At 46.2% G+C, this 17,123-nt stretch overlaps 1 protein-coding gene across 6 annotated transcripts in view; it reads left to right on the top strand.

The window, feature by feature from the left end:
- Positions 1 to 17,123, top strand: part of KLHL3 (kelch like family member 3) — a 234,885-nt gene that overhangs the window by 159,561 nt on the left and 58,201 nt on the right. For all 6 annotated transcript variants that reach the window (XM_032837740.1, XM_032837737.1, XM_032837739.1 and 3 more), the window contains 2 exons: positions 3,244 to 3,365; positions 12,279 to 12,441. In XM_032837740.1, the coding sequence (XP_032693631.1) occupies positions 3,244 to 3,365; positions 12,279 to 12,441 (285 nt within the window). The remainder of the gene's footprint in view (positions 1 to 3,243; positions 3,366 to 12,278; positions 12,442 to 17,123) is intronic.

The following is a 17,123-nucleotide window of genomic DNA, read 5'->3' as shown; positions in this document are numbered from 1 at the left end:
AATATTTTGTCAGTATAGTGGAAGTGAGGAAAGGAACAAGAATGACCAAGACTTTGTTGACTTCTGCCCCTCAGGAATTGCTGGAGTCCAGGGAATTATAAAATATCAAGAGAAAGCCCCTTTTCTTCCTTCTTTTTTTTTTTTTTCCTCCAACAAGTATTTTTTAAGTGTTCGTTATACGCCAAGGACTTTGTTAGGTGTCGAGGATATTTTGGCAAATAAGCTTGACAAGATCTCATTCCTCTTGGTTCTTGCTTGCCTAGACCTTATGTACTAAGTTGTCCTCAGAATTTGGACCAAAGCCTTGTTTGGGAATACTTTTTTTTTTTTTTTTATTAAAGATTGTATTTATTTTTTTTGACGAAGAGAGATCACAAATAGAGAGGCAGGCAGAGAGAGAGGAGGAGGCAGGCTCCTTGCTGAGCAGGGAGCCCAATGCGGGACTTGATCCCAGGACCCTGGGATCATGACCCGAGCTGAAGGCAGAGGCTTTAACCCACTGAGCCACCCAGGCGCCCCGTTTGGGAATACTTTTATCAAGGTCATTAGTTAGGGTGAGGTTTATATTACACAGGGATTTATGAGAAATGAAATGCAGTCTATAGTTAGGCCAAGATGCAAATCCCAGCCCTTTCTCTCACAAGCTATATGCAAATACCTTTTGAAATTCCAGTTCTTTAATTTGTAAAATGGAAATAATATCTACCTCCTGGAGTTGTTACAAGGATCAAGTGAAATAATGTGTGTAAACCCTTCGCAGAGGTCCCGGCACACAGTAGTAGCTATTACTGCTACCATTTTCAGAGTCTGTTTAAGCCCAAGCCTTAGTTTGGTGCAGTAACTTCTCCTGGTCTATAAGAAATAATTAAGATTGATACTTAAGATTAATACTTAAGATTGGATTTGACAAGTCTGCTTGACTTAAACAGGTTTCCACTTTCCTATAAGGGAACTTTCTTAAAACAGATTTTGTTTTTGAGGCCATGGTCTTTCTTTCACATGTATTTTCCCCCTTGCTTATTGAAGTCTAGAAACTTCAAAGTCATGTTAAAGAAGCAGGAAAAAAAATGCCTCGAAGTTCCATCCTCTGTAAGACTGTGTCTTAATGTTTACTGTACATTTGACTAATAGGAATGATCTTTCATCCCCCAGAAAAATAAAACTTTTGCCCATATATACTAATATTTTCATATAATTTCAGGAGTTTCCACTTGTTTATGCCAAAGTCACAAAATTAATTAACTAATATGACTCCCAAGTACAAATCCACAGAGAGAAAACAATCAAGCAGGGCTCCGTTTTCACACTCACATAAGAGCTTCTGAATCTCTTGGTTCTCGTGTTCAGGTGGTTCTTTTTTCAGTCTTTTTTTCCAAGGCCCAAGTTCTTAACCAAAGAATTGACTTACTATAATTATCGCTTGCGTTAAAATTGTCAACTGGATTCTTATGGATAAACTTCTTAATAGCTGTTTAGAGAGATGAGTTGAACTTCTGATTTCCTTGGGTGTGTGTTTTTATTTATGTGTCTTGGAGTAAACTCAAGAGGGGGATTGTGAGCTCCTGTCTAATGGGTGCAGTAGAAATCCACTGTCCTTTCCTGTTTCTTAGCCTCTTTGTGCTGCCTCAGGGCCCTGGCTTCTACCAGCAATCAGAAGACAGAAAAGAGTGGAGGGTTTCTGGTCTACCCGATCTGGCAGTGGAGGGAGTGAATAGGAGTCAGAGTAGGTTTTTCTCCCTTTCCTCCCTGTTGCAGACTCATTCACATCTCTAACTGTGTCAGGGTGGGAATTATGGATTGGTGGAAGAATCATGGTCCTCCTGTGCAGCTTGGAGGTGGGCGTCTGCAGCCCACACACTGTACTGTACTTTATTTTCTTGGCTCCATTGCACAAATTCCACAGAGAGAAAACAACTACCCAGGCTCTGTTTTCATACTTATACAAGGGCTTCTGAATTCCTGTTTCTTGCAGTCAAGTTGCCCTTTATTTCAGTCTGCAAAGACACATGTCGAGCCTGTCTCTTCCTTCTGAAATCAGCAGTGTTTGTTGAATGAGCCTGGCTAGAGATAAATCCATGTGCTGTCTAGAGAGCACAGGCTGAGCTAAGGGCCCTCAGGACTGCACATGTGCCACGGCTGCCCCAGTTTACAGGCTGTGTCCTTCCTTTGTTGGATTATTATCAGGGCCTCCCAACTGTTTTCCCTGCCTCTGATCCAACTTCCACCATATATCCAAAATTTCATTCAAAAATACCCATTTGTTGATGTCATTCCCCTATTTATCACCTTTCAGTGGTGCTACACTGAAGATAAAATCCAACCTCATTTGCATGGCTTACAGGATCTGCAAGGCCTGGCCCCTGGCTACCTCTCTAGCTTCCTCTCACTGTCACCTTGGACCACCCTCTCACTGTTCCCCAATTTTATCCTTTGGCACTTTCTTGCCTTTATGCCTAATGTTCCTGCCTCCAGCTCATGCTCCCTCATCTTTGCTGCCTGTGGAAATACCCAGCTTCACTGAGACCTCCTATTAGGGTGGCTTCCCAGGGTTGGCTGCTCCATCTTCTGCCTTTGTGGGATTTAGTAGACAGTAGTGAGAATGAATGTGGGCTCTAGGGTCCTACTCCCTGGTTTCAGTCCCAGCCTGGCCCCCTCCTAGATGTGTGACTGTGGGCAAAATGAATACCCTCCTGTGCCTCAGTTTCTTCATCTATAAAATGGGAGATAATATTAATGAAACTCACAAGTGGTGGTCGTGAAGATTGAAAAAGGCACCACTTTCAAATGCTGAGCATAGTGCTTAGTCACAGCACACAGTAAATGTTACTTTGTATTGTTATACTGGTACTTTGTATATATCTCTATTAAGCTCCTATCATCTCATATATTTCTATGTATCTGCAGTGCTAGACCATGTGCTCCTTGAGGACAGGCACATCTCTTATTTTACTTTTCCTGGCCCTGTGTATATAAGCTTACAAGAGATGCTGCTTGAGTCACTGCACACAGATGTGCTTCAAATGGAAATGTGCAGCAGACCGAGTAGGGAATGCTTCAGACTGGTTTGCAGATGATTATAGACCCAAAGTTGGTGTGACCCAGACGTCAGCTGTTTGAAGACTCTTCCATGCCCAAATCCCTTCTGCAGCCTCCTGGTGCTTTAATGTTGCTAAGACAGGGCAACTTTCCATGTGAAAGTTAAGCACCAAGTTTGTGTCCGTTTGGTTTTGTTTTGGACTGTAGGTGACATGTCTGAGAGTAAAGCCAAGAAGATAGAAATCAAGGACGTGGATGGGAGGACACTGAATAAGCTGATCGACTACATCTATACGGCGGAAATTGAGGTGACTGAAGAGAATGTCCAGGTAAACTCAAACTCAGTCCTAGCTCATAGCTCATCACACCCTTGGGGTCACTGTCTTATAGCCACATTTCACTGAACCCTCACAACAACTCACTGGGTAGCTGGAGAGGACACTAAATCTCCACAGAGGTTAGGTGACTTGCCCTGTGTCACATGGCATGTGAGTGGGTGACCGACCCTCAGAGTCACACCTGCCTGACTGTGGCACCCATGTCCTTAACTGCAAAGCCATGATACCTGTGAAGGAGCTTGGGCCCTGAGCACAAAGTCTTTATATCATATTGGCTCCAACTCTGGGTGAAGGAAGAACTCAAAGCATGGGTGACCCTACCTCTCCCCAGTCATCATCTCATTGCAGGGATTTTCAGTATGGATGGTGAGGTTGTTAAACATTTTTCCTGTTTCAACATGAGTCAGCCGAGTTTCTCTGAGCACTCAGGCTCAGCGGTGGAGGTGCCAAGCCCCCAAGTCTGAGCTTCAGCAGGGGTGTGTGGCTGTGAAGCATGTGCCTTTTCCTCCATTTGTGGCCCTGCCCTCATCCTTGGCCATTTAGAGCCTTGAAAAGAGGAGCCAGGAAAGACATGGCTTCACCCAAAGGTGTGCGCCTTTACCGTGGGGACATGACACAGCATGGACCTGGCTTCAGTAGGGGAGATGGTTGAGGGTATGGCCTGCTATGGAGGCCTTCAAAGGCCTGGGCTAAACCCAGACCCAGGACAGACTATTTCTTGTCAGTTAGGGCCTTACTATTTCAGTGAAGTGCTGGAAGTTGCAGGTGATACAAAGGATTTTTCTTTTATCTTCTTTTAAAAATTCCACCCGATTTATTGTGAGGCACATACCTCTCCCGTGACCAAAATACCTCTTTCCCTTCTCCAGAACACCACTTCCTTTACCAGGATAAGGTATTTGGGTGGCTAAGTTGGTCCTCATTCATTCATTCACTCATTGAATTCAACCCAAGTGTTTGAGTGCCAGTTATATACTGGCTACTTTGTGGGGCACAGTGATTGTGACAGGAGCTGTGGCGACTCCATCGCCTGCTGTCATGCAGTTTGTGGTCTAGAGGTGAAGACACATGCTCGTCACATAAGCACACAGGAAGTGTCTGTGCTTTACAGTTGTACACACTATCTCCCAAAAGAGCCCTTTTCAGATCCTCTCATCCATCCCCCCCTGCCTCGATGAGGGGACTCAGTCTGGATGGATGAGAGGATCTGGAAAGGGCTCTTTTGGGAGATAGGATTTAAGCTGTGGCCAGCACAGGTGGGGGAGTTAGCTTGGTGTGCTGCAGAGTACCGTGAGGGTGAAGGGTACATGATGCAGGCAGGTGGGGGGTGGGGTGGGAGGTGCCCTGCATTCCGTCCTGCAGAGCCTGCCTCTGGATAGATCCTGCCTTTGTCTCTGGCCTCTGGACTTGGATTATTCAGTGATCTAATCTAACAATCCCTTGGTCTTTTAAAAATGGAGTTACATTTTATACACTGTAAAACACATAGCCTGCACCTTTTGTTTCTGGTCTTTTTCATCCAGAATGGAGTGGGCAGCAGAGTACTCACATCTCAGGTCTAGTAGCAGAATTGAAACAGTGGGATAACTTTTGGGCACTAACAGTGAGTGCAGAGTAATTTGGTATGAAATGGGATTATAGTATGTGTGTTGAAGAAACATGTTAAATAGATGATGGTTATACCGTCGCCATCACATTCATGTTCACTTTGATACTTTAAAAAAGTGGTGTAAATATTGAAATTTACAAGATCCAAAAAAATTACATCTTTTGCAACTATGAAAAGTGCTAGATGTCAACCTAAATATATGCAGGGGGTAGAAAATTTTTAAAAATCTTGCATCAGGTTCTAATCTATAACTTTAAACAGAGATTTATTTATTTTAGAGAGCAGGGGAGAAGGGCAGAGGGAGAGAGTGTTTTAAGCAGACTTTGCACTGAGTACAGAGCCCGATGTGCAGCTTGAGCTCACGACCCTGAGATCACAACCTGAGCCAAAGAGCCCGGTGCTCAACCAGCTGCACCATCCAGGTGCCCCTAAATAACTAATAATCCTATAGTGTCGTAGGCAGAGTAATGACCCCCCTCCTAATGTTCATGTCTTAATTTCTGGAACCTGTGAATATGTTAGGTTAACTGTCAAAGAGGAATTAACCTTGCAGATGGAATTAATGTTGCTGATCAGCAGAACATGTGATGGGGAGATTACCTCAGATTATTGGGGGGGGGTGTAGTCACAGTGCCTTGCTAAAGTGGAAGGTGGAGGGGAATAAGGAGAACCAGAGAGATGTGACCCAGCACAGGCTTAATTTGATGTTTCCATCTCTGAAGACAGGGGAGCCGTGAACCAAGGAATGTGGGTGGACTCTAGAAGCAAGAAAAGCGAGGAAACATATTCTCCCTTAGAGCCTTCAGAAGGAACACAGCCCTGTTGACGCCTTTATTTCAGTCCAGGGAGACCTGTTTGGGACTTATGACTTCCAGAAGTTCCAGAAAGTGAATTTAGCCACTAAGACAAAACCAATATCCACCCTCTCCTCCCCTGCAAAAAAACCCCACAATGCTGTAGGTGAGGTTGTAGATTCTGTGACTGGAACCAGCTTTTTCTTCCCTTTTTAGCATGTATTTGCCTATTTACTGAGTAGTACCTCCCCCCACCCTGCCCCTGTAAAGTGCAAAGTGTTTACAAACTTGAATAATTAGAAGATGTTCCACTCTGGATCCTCATTGCCTGGCTGGGTGTTGATCTTTGCAGCTTCGGTCTAACACAGTGGTAGTGTGTACAACTCTGTGTTCTTAAGGCAGGAGCAGCAGATAGACTCCCCAGAGGACTGTGTAGAACCTGGCTTCACCATTGCTTCCTGTAAAGCTACTTTACAGGGGGAGGGCAGGGGGCCAGTGTGAAGATGTGCAGGTTCAAAGGAGGAAGTAGAAGTAGTGGGGAGGCAGGAGTTGAGTGCAGATGGAGGCCTGACCCCACGCCTTGGCCTCCCTACTGATGCGCAGAGTGCTCTTACTCTAGCCCCGTCTCCCTGCAGGGTGTCATTTCCCCAGCAAAGTGAGGCCATGGGTTTCCACAAGCTCTGGCCAGGGGAGACTCTTAAGGTGTCAGCCTCTGATTTGTGTTCCCTCCCTTTTACTGCAGCCCCTCTGACACCCTTACCAATAGCTTGCCTCAAGGATCATTTTTTAAATTGTACCCATTCTGTGGGGTACAATTTGGGTCACAAGTCAGACTCTCTGCCTTCAAATCCTGGCTCCAGCATTTTCTAACTGTGAGACACCAAGCAAGTTACTTAACCTTTCTGTGCCTCAGTGTCTTTATCGGAATATGGGCATAATATTAGCACACAATCTCAGAGGGTTGGTGTGAGGATTAAATGCATTAATATAGGTAAAAGCCTTAGAACATCGCTCCCCTGTGCCAGCAGAGGTACGGACACTGTGAGCACACAGACCCTGACACCAAGGAGCACGTGATCCAAGCCTGGAGACAGATGGCTAAGCACTTGGGTCCTCCCCGCTGTGGTAGGGCCAGTTTGGAGGTACCCAGGACGCAGGGAATGGCCCTCACTGCCTTGATGAGGCTCATCAGGGGGCCAGCCTCCCTGAGGAGGTGTTGTGTGGACCCCATCTTGGAGGAAGACCTTGAGGTCAGGCTTTCCTCCTCGGCTCCCATGTCTGTGAGGCCCTTGGTGTTGTGAGTGAGTCCCTGAGGGGCTGACTGCGTACAAAACTTAAAAGGTTGAGAGGAGCCAGTCGGGATGAGATCGTGGCTGCTGCTTCATGCTGTGCTGTATCTGCCCAGGCATTTGCACCATGGAGGTGGGCATGGGGCCACCTGGGCTCCCCTGAAAGCCTGAGAAACAGGGCTTGGTTAAATGGCTCGCAGAGCTCCACCCTTAATTCCTTCCCAGCCCACCCTTTCCCTGGAGAGACTGCATTGCCTTTCCATGGTGGAGGTAACTGCTGTCAGAATTGGCGCTTAGTGAAACTGGTTGTAAGCCAAGCCTGCTCAGGTCACTTCATGTGCTTTATTTCACCCAGTTTCATCACCACTAAACAAGTACTCTAATACCGTCCTTCTTTGATAGCTGAAGAAGCTAACGCTCCGGGGTGGTTAAATAGGTAGTGGCATTGGGGTTTGAACCCTGCTCTCTCTGCCTCACTGTGCTCTGTTGTGGTGACCTTGAGTTTCTGGTTAAATGAAGGATCAGCATCTTGACTCCAGCTCACGATAATCAATAATAGTAAACACTGATTTCACTGAGCCCTCCCTGTGCACCAGGTACTCTGTGGCCTGCTTTCATTGTATTATTTCATTTGATTCTTGGAACAAGCCTTAAAGGCAGTACCATTAGGGTCTTTACTTTACGGTGGAAGAGGCAGAGCACAGAGAGGTTGATTTGCCTTTAGTCACATGGCTGGTAAGTGGAGAAGTCAAGATTCCAAGGGACACTCTTTACCCCAGTAGTGCTAGTTTGCTAGCTTTCCTGCTCATCTACGTACCACTCTCTCCCTCCCTCCTTCTTCCCTCCTTCTCTCTCAGTCTCTCTCTCTTTTCCTTCCCCACTTTCTTTCTCTTTTTTTTAACATTAAAAAAATATTTTTATTTAAGAATGTTTTTGTGCCAGGCCTTATGCCTGAGGTTGGCAGAAATGGACCCACTGTGTGGCTGAGACCTTTGGCCTGTCACCTGGCCCTCTGCTGGGTGGTCTCCCTCCTTCTAGGCATGGCCCTGCCTCCCTGAAATTCCAGGAGTCTGAGGCAGGGCATTTCCTTTTGTTTTTGTTAGAGGAAACAAACTCAGTGACGGGATATCCTTTGCTGTGTTTTCATGTTATCCGAGGGAGAGAAAAAAACAAAACGGCCTGCTGGTGGAAAATGGAGGGGAGGCCATTTGCAAGCTAGAGGGAAACCTGTCAGCTCCTGCTGAGGGTCATTCTAGAGCTTGTTTTCCCAGAACTAAAATGTTGGGGTGGCAAGAGGCAACCCGAAGGCTTTTGGACCTCGAGTCTTCTTGTGTCTCCATGGTGGTTCCAGCCAGCAGCTCCTCCGGTGTTGGCCCTTCCTTCCAGGGACCAAGCGGTACTACCCCCGTGAGCCCACCAAGCTGAGGACCTGAGCTTGGCCTCTTGCTCATGGCCCGTTGTTGCTGCCCCTCAAGGGAGTGGAGGTGCACTCGAGATAAGAGAAGAGGAAATCCTCTGAAAGCCCTTGTTGATGTGGGAGAGGGAAGTGAGGACAGCCACCTTATGGATATTTTGCAGTCTTTTCTTTCACAGCCTCTGGGGATTTGTGTCTGTTGGCATCATGTGCAGCCTTCAGAACCCCAGCGGATGGGGCCGCAGTTTATCCCTGAGACGCAGAGTTGGAGCAGTGATAAATCTTCCAGCCTCCAAACCTTGCCCTCAGCTTTCTGACTTACTTTACTTTTCTTCATGCCTTCCTGTATGAAGCAAGTAGTGGGAAGAAAAGGCCCTTTGAGTCATAGCTAATCACAGTGTAAGATCAAAGAGAGGGAAGGCACAATTAGAGAAACCACAAGCCCCGTTCACTTGAGGAAGTCATCTTGGGAATGCTTTTGGGCAGGAGTGGACCTAAACAGGATGGTGGGTGGGAGGATGTTGTGGAAAGGTGGAAAACCTTATAATTTTTGCCCACTTAGTGTGTTTTGTGAACAGTGGGGGAAAGCCATGTGGGTAGCTCTATCCAGGGAGGTTTTAAAAACTGAAAGGATAACCTGAGGAATATGTTCAGGAAGTATTTATTATTTAATTTCTTTGGACGATTGTTACGAGCTTGAGAATTTAAGCACCAAACCCTGCCACTGCCTTTGGTGGGGGAGGGAGAGGCGTGTGTCCCAGGCAGGCTGTCATGGTGACTTGCCTGGAAATGCAATGTGGGGGCGGACTGGACTTGTGGAAATCCTCCCCTTTGGGGCTCAAAGGGCTGCTGTCCCCTTCCTGCTTCTTCTCAGCCTGACCTTTTTGGGGCTTGTCCCACCACTGAGTATGGTGTGTGCTGGACAGTATTTGATTATTCCTCTCCACCTGGGGTTCCTAGGGTAACTGGTTAGAAGTTCCTGGCCCCGAGTGTGATCAGCTGCCCCAGTTTGCCTAGGACTGTGGAGTCTCCTGGGACAGAGGACTTTTAGTGCTGAAACTGGCAAAGTTTCAGCAGACCAGGATGATTGGTCAACCTGTGGCCCCAACTGTAGAATTTGTAGCTAGTGCTGGTCCAGGGGGTATCGTAGAGGTCATTTGGGGATTTGAAGCATAGCTTTCCATTCCTGCTGTGTGTTCAGCGAGGATTGTTAATGGTTGTCTACTTAACTAGCAGGCCGAGACTAATCTGATAGTAGAATCTGTTTGGCTAGGCTGAGCAAGCTCCCAGGTTAATTGAGGTTCTCAGTTTATGGCTGCTTAGTGGGGATGGAGCTCAGGTGGTCAGATGTGGAGCTACCTTATGGCCTAAAACTCCCAAGAGTGGTGCTTTTATCTTTCTCCTCCGGAATGAACCAGTGGCTCAAAAAATACTAAGGATATGATGTGAATTTACTGTTGGGGACTTAAGAGAGTAGAAGAGAAGGGAGAGGAGCATGCTTTCTTTAACTTCCTGGAACTCAGCTATGTGAGGGAGGAAGTGAAGCTCCTAGGAAGGAAAACCTTGCCTAGTGGAGAGTAGGTACTTAGCTCAGGAGTAAGACCATGGGTGGTGGAGGCTCTTGGTGGTTTCTACAGGTGGGCAGGGATGAGGAAAGGTGACCAGCTACCCATGTTTTAGCACTGAAAGCCCTGTCTCCTAGGTCCCAAGAAAACTTGGCTGCTTACTGTAGTTGAAGGACAAGGCCCAAGAATCAGCAGTGGGCCAGGGTTTTTGGCTTTTTTGCATGGAGGAATTCAAATATGTTTTGGGAGAAAGTCAGGGTCTAGGATTTAAATTGCTTAAAAAAAAAAAAAAAAAAAAGAATAGTGCCCTGGATTAAGAAAACAAATGCATCATTAGCCCATGTCTTCCCGGGCAAGCCCTTGTGGATGAGAACAGCTGAAGTCTAGTTGGCTCAGACACTCTCTCTCAGAGCCAGGGAGCAGCTGAGAGCAAAGGCCTGGGATGCGGGTGTTATTTTGGGGTAAAATGGATGCTGGGGCCCCTGAGATAAGCAGCCTCAAATGAAACTATAATGCTTGGTGATTTTTTTTTTTTTTTTTTGGAAAGTCACTCTCAGACCGTTTACCCTTTCCCTAGGGCAAGGGTGATGGCAAGCAGAGCTGGGGGTCTAGTAGACTGTGCCATTTCTTCTGGATTTTTGATCCAAGAGGCAGGCTTTGGCAGCTGTGGGAAAGTCCTCAGGAAACTAGAGTGCAGTTGGCGGTCTGAGCACCCCTCTGACCTGCTCAAGCCAGTCGTCCCTGGCTTTTAGGAAAAACACCTGCGCAGGAACTATTTCTGTTTTCCAAGATACAGTGTAAATGCCCATGTGTTCTATGACCTTTTAAAGGAAACTTCTCTCTGCTTTCTGTGAGAATGTACCCAGAGATGTTCTTTAGCATGTATCTGTTGGATGGGAGTATACAGTGTGATTGTGTGAGTCTCAAAGGATTTGGGGTCACTCTTTTTATCCAGTAGATTGTAAGCTCCGTAAGAACCGGGGTCTGGCTTACTGCACTTACCACTAAACCCCATAGCCTAGACCAGTACCTGACATACAAATGCTTAGTAATTAAGTGGTGGAGGCAGTAGTGAGCAATTTACTAAGCACCCGAGGGAAAAAGTCTGTAGGGAAGTGCTTCTTAAACTTGGATGTACGTTAAAAACACCTGGGGAGCTTTAGAAACCTCTCACTGCCAGGCCGCACCTCATACCTCTGAAGTATGAATCTTTGGGGCTGAGACCCAGGCATCAATATCTTATTTCAAAGATTTTATTTATTTATTTGGGAAAGTGAGAGAGAGAGATCTTGAGAGAATGAGTAGGGTGGGGGTGCAGAGGGAGAAGCAGAGTCCCAGCAGAGCAGGGAGCCCGATGCAGGACTCGATCCCAGGACCCTGGGATCATGCCCTGAGGTGAAGGCAGACACTGAACTGACTGAGACACCCTGGCGCCCCTCGTAGTTTAAAAATTCTCCAGGTGATTCAGTGTGTAGCCAAGTAGGAGAGCCAATCTATCTTGGTTGGCTTGGGCTGCCATAACAGAATGGGTGGCTTAAACAACAGAAATTTGTTTTTCTCCTGGTTTTGAACATTTGAAGTCTGAGATCAAAGTTCTAGTTGATTCAGTTGCTGGTGAGACTCCTCCTGGCTTTCAGAAGGTTGCCGTCTCCCTGTGTCCTTACACTGTAGAAGAGAGAGCTCTGGTGTCTCTTTCTCTTCTTGTGAGGACCCCATCTTGATGACTTCATTTAATCTTCATCACCTCTTCATAGGTCCTATCTCCAGATACAGTCATGTTGGGGTTTAGGTTTCAAGATACACACCTGGGGGAGGAGGGCACAAACATTCTGTCCATAAGGGGCTTGTTACTCAGAGTTTGGTTCTTGGGCCAGCAGCTGCAAGCAGCACCTGGCTGTTCGTTAGAAATGCAGGCTCCCAGGCCACACCCTAGGTGTCTTGAATCAGAATTTTAATAAGATCCCCAGAGATTTCATATATACAGGAGTGATGGGGAAGTACTGCTGTGGAATGTAGGGATACAGAGACTCTGCTGGTGCTTAGGGCTGTGAAGTGCAGAGTCGTGGGAAATAAAGGTCGGCTGCTCCGGAGGAGGTTTGGACTTCGTTGGACAGGCCGGGGGGGCCATGCAAGGACCTTGAGTGAGGGGCTGCTGTGATCAGAACAGTGCTTTGGGGAGATGAGGGACTGCTGGAGGGGATCTGGTGTCTCAGCATGTCACCTTCTCCTGCAGGTGCTGCTCCCAGCGGCCAGCTTGCTGCAGCTCATGGACGTTCGGCAGAACTGCTGTGACTTCCTGCAGTCTCAGCTGCATCCCACCAACTGCTTGGGCATCCGCGCGTTTGCAGACGTGCACACCTGCACTGACCTTCTGCAGCAGGCCAACGCTTACGCAGGTAACCGCGAGCTGGGTGCCCCCTTCCCCCCCACCCCCCCAAATTTGTGGATTTAAGCACCTGGTCTGCAGTGGACTCCTTAGTTGTGGTGAGAAGTGCACTCTCCTGGGAAGCAGTTGTAACTGAGTCAGGGAGTCAAGACATGTGGAAGGATAGAAGAGAGAAGCGTCACGCTCCTCGCCAAGTGGAATGGGATTAATTGCCAGATGGTACAGACAGTCATTTTCACTGGAGAAGAGGAAAGACATCTGAGAAGACTTTGGGGGAGGGAGGAGTCATTTGAGCTAGGTCTTGAAATAAATCTTTGTTGTTGTTGTTTAAGAAAATTTCTTTTTTGATCCAAATGTTCTACGGGTACGATTTTAGAAGTCAAATACTACTGCACGTCTTCTAAAGGGAAGCCAGAGGCTCTGGCTCTGCCTTTCCACAGCAGGTCGTCTTCTGGAGTTCTACTCACCCTCCTCCAGTTCTGAAGGAATTAAAGTGCAGGTTCTGATTCCATAAAAAGCTCCTTTGTCTGCTCTTTCCCTCTATTTATCTAAATAAAATGTTTGTATCACTGCTTCGGACATATTCGTTGGAAATAGATCTGTTGACTTTTCACAGAAGTACAAGATTGAGCCTTCACAGACTTTCCCTCATGGATACATGCTTTTCCCCATTTTATTCTCGTAGTACCATTTCTACAGCTGACCTGAGTTATAGATTATAATTAGTTTTTTTTTTAATCAGAAAGGCAGTTAATTAGCGTACTTTTCCAGGCTGGAATTTTATTCGGTCCATAATTTTATTCAATTTGTAATCTCACAGACATTAGAGAACATCTAAAGAGTGCTGATTAATAGGAAATTAAGGGTAGCAGAGTTGGTACTAGGCATAGGCTATGAGATCACATTGTTCTCCTTATTTGGGGAGTACATTTATTCAACAGTGGCTTGAATGCCTACTGCTAGACCGTTTTTAGGTGCTGGACAAATCTTGGAAAACTGAACAATTGAAGTATCTGCTCTCATGAAAAAGAAATTGCCCTTTCCTTTTTTATAGTGAGCATTCCTACCACTAATTCTTAAAAGGCAGATGTTTGTAAGAATTGAACAGTAACTGTTCATCAGATAATGTGCTGATTACAGTTTGTTCCTCTGCTAAAGCTTGCTATCCTCTTGTTTTTTTAAGTTTAAATTCAATTAGTCAACATAAAATACATCATTAGTTTTTGGTGTAGTGTTCAGTGATTCATTAGTTGTGTATAACACCCAGTGCTCATCACATCGTGTGCCCTTCTTAATGCCTGTCATTCAGCTGCCCCATCCCCCACCCACCTCCTTCTCCACAACCCTCAGTTTGTTTCCTGGAGTCAAGAGTCTCTCACGGTTTGGCTCCCTCTCTGATTTCTTCCCATTCAGTTTCCCCTCCTATCCCTTACGGCCCTCTGCACTATTCCTTATGTTCCACATATGAGTGAAACCATATGGTAATTGTCTTTCTATGCTTGATTTATTTCACTCAGTGTAGTCTCCTACAGTCCCATCCATGTTGATACACAAGTTGGGTATTCATCCTTTCCGATGGCTGAGTAATATTCTGTTGTATAAATGAATGCATCTTCTTTATCCATTCATCTGTTAAAGGACATCTCGGCTCCTTCCATAGTTTGACTGTTGTGGCTGTTTATGCTTCTATGAACATTGGGGTGAGTGTTTCCCTTCTTTGCACTACATCTGTATCTTTAGGGTAAATACCCATTAGTGCAATTGCTGGGTCACAGGGAAGCTCTATTTTTAACTTCCTGAGGAACCTCCATACTGTTTTCTTTTCTTTCTTTTTTTTTATTAACATATAATGTATTATTAGCCCCAGGGGTACAGGCCTGTGAATCGCCAGGTTTACACACTTCACAGCACTCACCATAGCACATACCCTCCCCAATGTCCATAACCCAACTACCCTCTCTCTCCATACTCTTTTCCAGAGTGGCTGCACCAGCAGTGTAAGAGGGTTCCCCATTCTCCACATCCTCGCCAACACTTGTTCCCTGTGTTGTTAATTTTAGCCATTCTGACTGGTGTAAGGTGGTATCTCATTGTGGTTTTGATTTGGATTTCCCTGATGTCATCCTCTTGTTTTAATGGGGTTTTGGGAGGGAGTGTAGAGATGGACATGAATGTTCAGTCCACCATGTTTAGCTGGAAAGAAATCTTCATTTTTCAAAAAGATTTTATTTATCTTACAGCACAAGTTGGGGTGGGGAGGAAGAGAATCTCTGGTAGACTCCACATGGAGTGCAGAGCCCAATGCAGGTCTTTTTTTTTTTTTTAATTTTTTATTTTTTAATTTTATTTTAAAAATTTTTTAAAAAGATTTTATTTATATATTTTCAGAGAAAGATCACAACTAGGCAGAGAGGCAGGCAGAGAGAGAGAGAGAGAGAAGCAGGCTCCCCGCCGAGCAAAGAGCCCAAGATGGGGCTCAATCCCAGAACCCTGAGACCACGACTGGAGCTGAAGGCAGTGGCTTAACCCACCGAGCCACCCAGGTGCCCCCCAGTGCAGGTCTTGATCCCACATCCCTGAGATCGGACCTGAGCCAAAACCAAGAGTCGGATGCTTAACCAACTGAGCCACCCAGGCACCCCAGAAATCTTCACTGATATTTATTTCGACTTGAGGACAAAGAAAGACCATGAGTGGCTCAGGTAATTTTAAACAGTAAGTTCAGGCTTGACTCCCTCCTTCCCTTCCAGTAAAGCATCTCATTCTTCTCCCTGGCCATACAAATACCGTCAATCCTCTGTTTTGTGTCTCCTGTCCAGCCCACGTCTGGATATTAGCCGAAGGCCTTCTGGGTGTCCACCTGTCAGCTCCCTGTGCTGTGTTGGCCCCTTAGTCCACAAGGCACTGAGCATGTGCTCTATTTCTTAGAATCCTTGTGTTCCTTTATCAACCCCCAGACCCCTCACAGACCTCATATGAGAGCCCTCATAGACTCTCATTTCGCCCTGAGTTCTGTTTTGGATCCAAATGGGGCCAGTTGTTAAGATGATGATTTTTGTGAAGGACATTCCCCAGTTGGCCCAATTCTGAATTCTGATGGCTCTTCAGACTCTGAACCTTGACTCTCTTGATTCTCCGCTGTCCCTTCTCTGCCTTCTTTCATGTTCCTGTCTCTCACTTTTTACTACTTTTTCCTCAAGGAGCCCTTTGGGCTCCCTACCTCAGCATTTGAAGAGGTCACTTTTTTGAGGGACATGCTCAGGCTTTGCTTCAGCAGGAGCCAAGAGCTTGGCCAAGGCCCAGGTCAGCTTGTGAACATCTGCTGGTGAGGGGGCAAAGGGAGAGTACTTATATGCCAGGAATTCTCTTTCTCTCTTCCCTGTCCCGCCCCCAGCCTTCCCCTTCTGTTTAGCATGTGCATGCATGTAGGGTTTTGTGTTTTGTAGTTGGCTGATGCAATTTTCCGAGATTTGGGCTGTGTCCTGAAACCCCAAGTTTGACAAGTCTCCCTCCTTCTTCTGGCCTGGCTTTCCCACACTTTTACAATCTCTCTTTTCTCCCTTTGGCCTTCACTGTCTGATGGTGACAGACACCAGTGGGAAAGTGGGGAAGAAGCAGTTGGAACACACTGTGAGCTGTGTACTCCCTGATCCTGGTGCTGTCACAGGGATTGGGTCCAGTCAGCATTGTGGGTGTGTGTGCATGTGAGTATGTATGCAGATATGCTGGTAAATTATTTTTAGTTGGCATTTACGGAGCCGTCACTATGGGTCACCCCTGGCTAAACATTATATACACATCATCTCATTTAATGCATGCAGCAGCTACGGAAACTAAGGCACAGAGTTGGGGGTCACTCAGCTGGTAGAGACAGAGATAGGGTTTAAACCCAGATAATGGTGACTCCAGAGCCAATGTTGATAACTACTATATTCGTTGACTTTGAGGTTAACATTTGGACATAAAGAGGCCCTGTGGATTAGTAACCAATGAATGTTGGTGCCTAGAGTTTACATTTTTCACTGGAAGTGTGAGCCTGGAAGACCGTACTATGTAGTCACCAAATCCCAGCAGCCAGACCATGTAGACAGATGACCAGCTTCTCTGCTAGACTTGGAGTGTTTAGTCATCTTTGGGTGGGGAAGTGAGATGTAGATGTCTTCCCTTCCCTGTTGGCAGACTGCCCTCTGATGGCACATGTGAGTCCTCCCACTGTCCCTGGCACGGCTAGTGTGATTGCAGACTGAGAGTCTCCTCCCTGTGGTGCAGGCCTTCTGTGGAGCCCATGACCATCTCCTATGTGAAGCGTTCTCTGTAGCCCTCAGCCGTGCACAGCAGAGAAGTCATGGTAATGCAGAGGTTGGTAAGATCTTGACAGAAAGATTTTAGAAGAAGCAGGGTGAAGGTGAGATTGTGAAGTGTTTAAAGAAGGATATGTAAAATGATTACCCACACTTAATCCCTCATACCTACCCATGGATATGAGTCGGCTTTGTTTGTTTGTTTTTTCTTTCTTTTTTTTTTTTTTTTTGGTCTTGAACCTCTTGACTTTAGATGGAACCTGGCATTCCTTGCCATCACTGCCTCTTGAGACAGAGCTGATGTCTTGTCTCAGTCCCATTGTAAGTGTGAGGATGTAGGCACTGACAGGGGTCACATATAAGGGGCAGGCAGTGTCAGCCCTTGTGGTCA

The sequence above is a fragment of the Lontra canadensis genome, unplaced genomic scaffold (assembly GCF_010015895.1).
Source record: "Lontra canadensis isolate GAN:19392208 unplaced genomic scaffold, GSC_riverotter_1.0 scaffold99, whole genome shotgun sequence".
In the NCBI taxonomy this organism is placed as follows: domain Eukaryota; kingdom Metazoa; phylum Chordata; class Mammalia; order Carnivora; family Mustelidae; genus Lontra; species Lontra canadensis.
The sequence above is the reverse complement of the archived record's forward strand: the minus strand, read 5'-3'. Positions and strand labels throughout refer to the sequence as shown.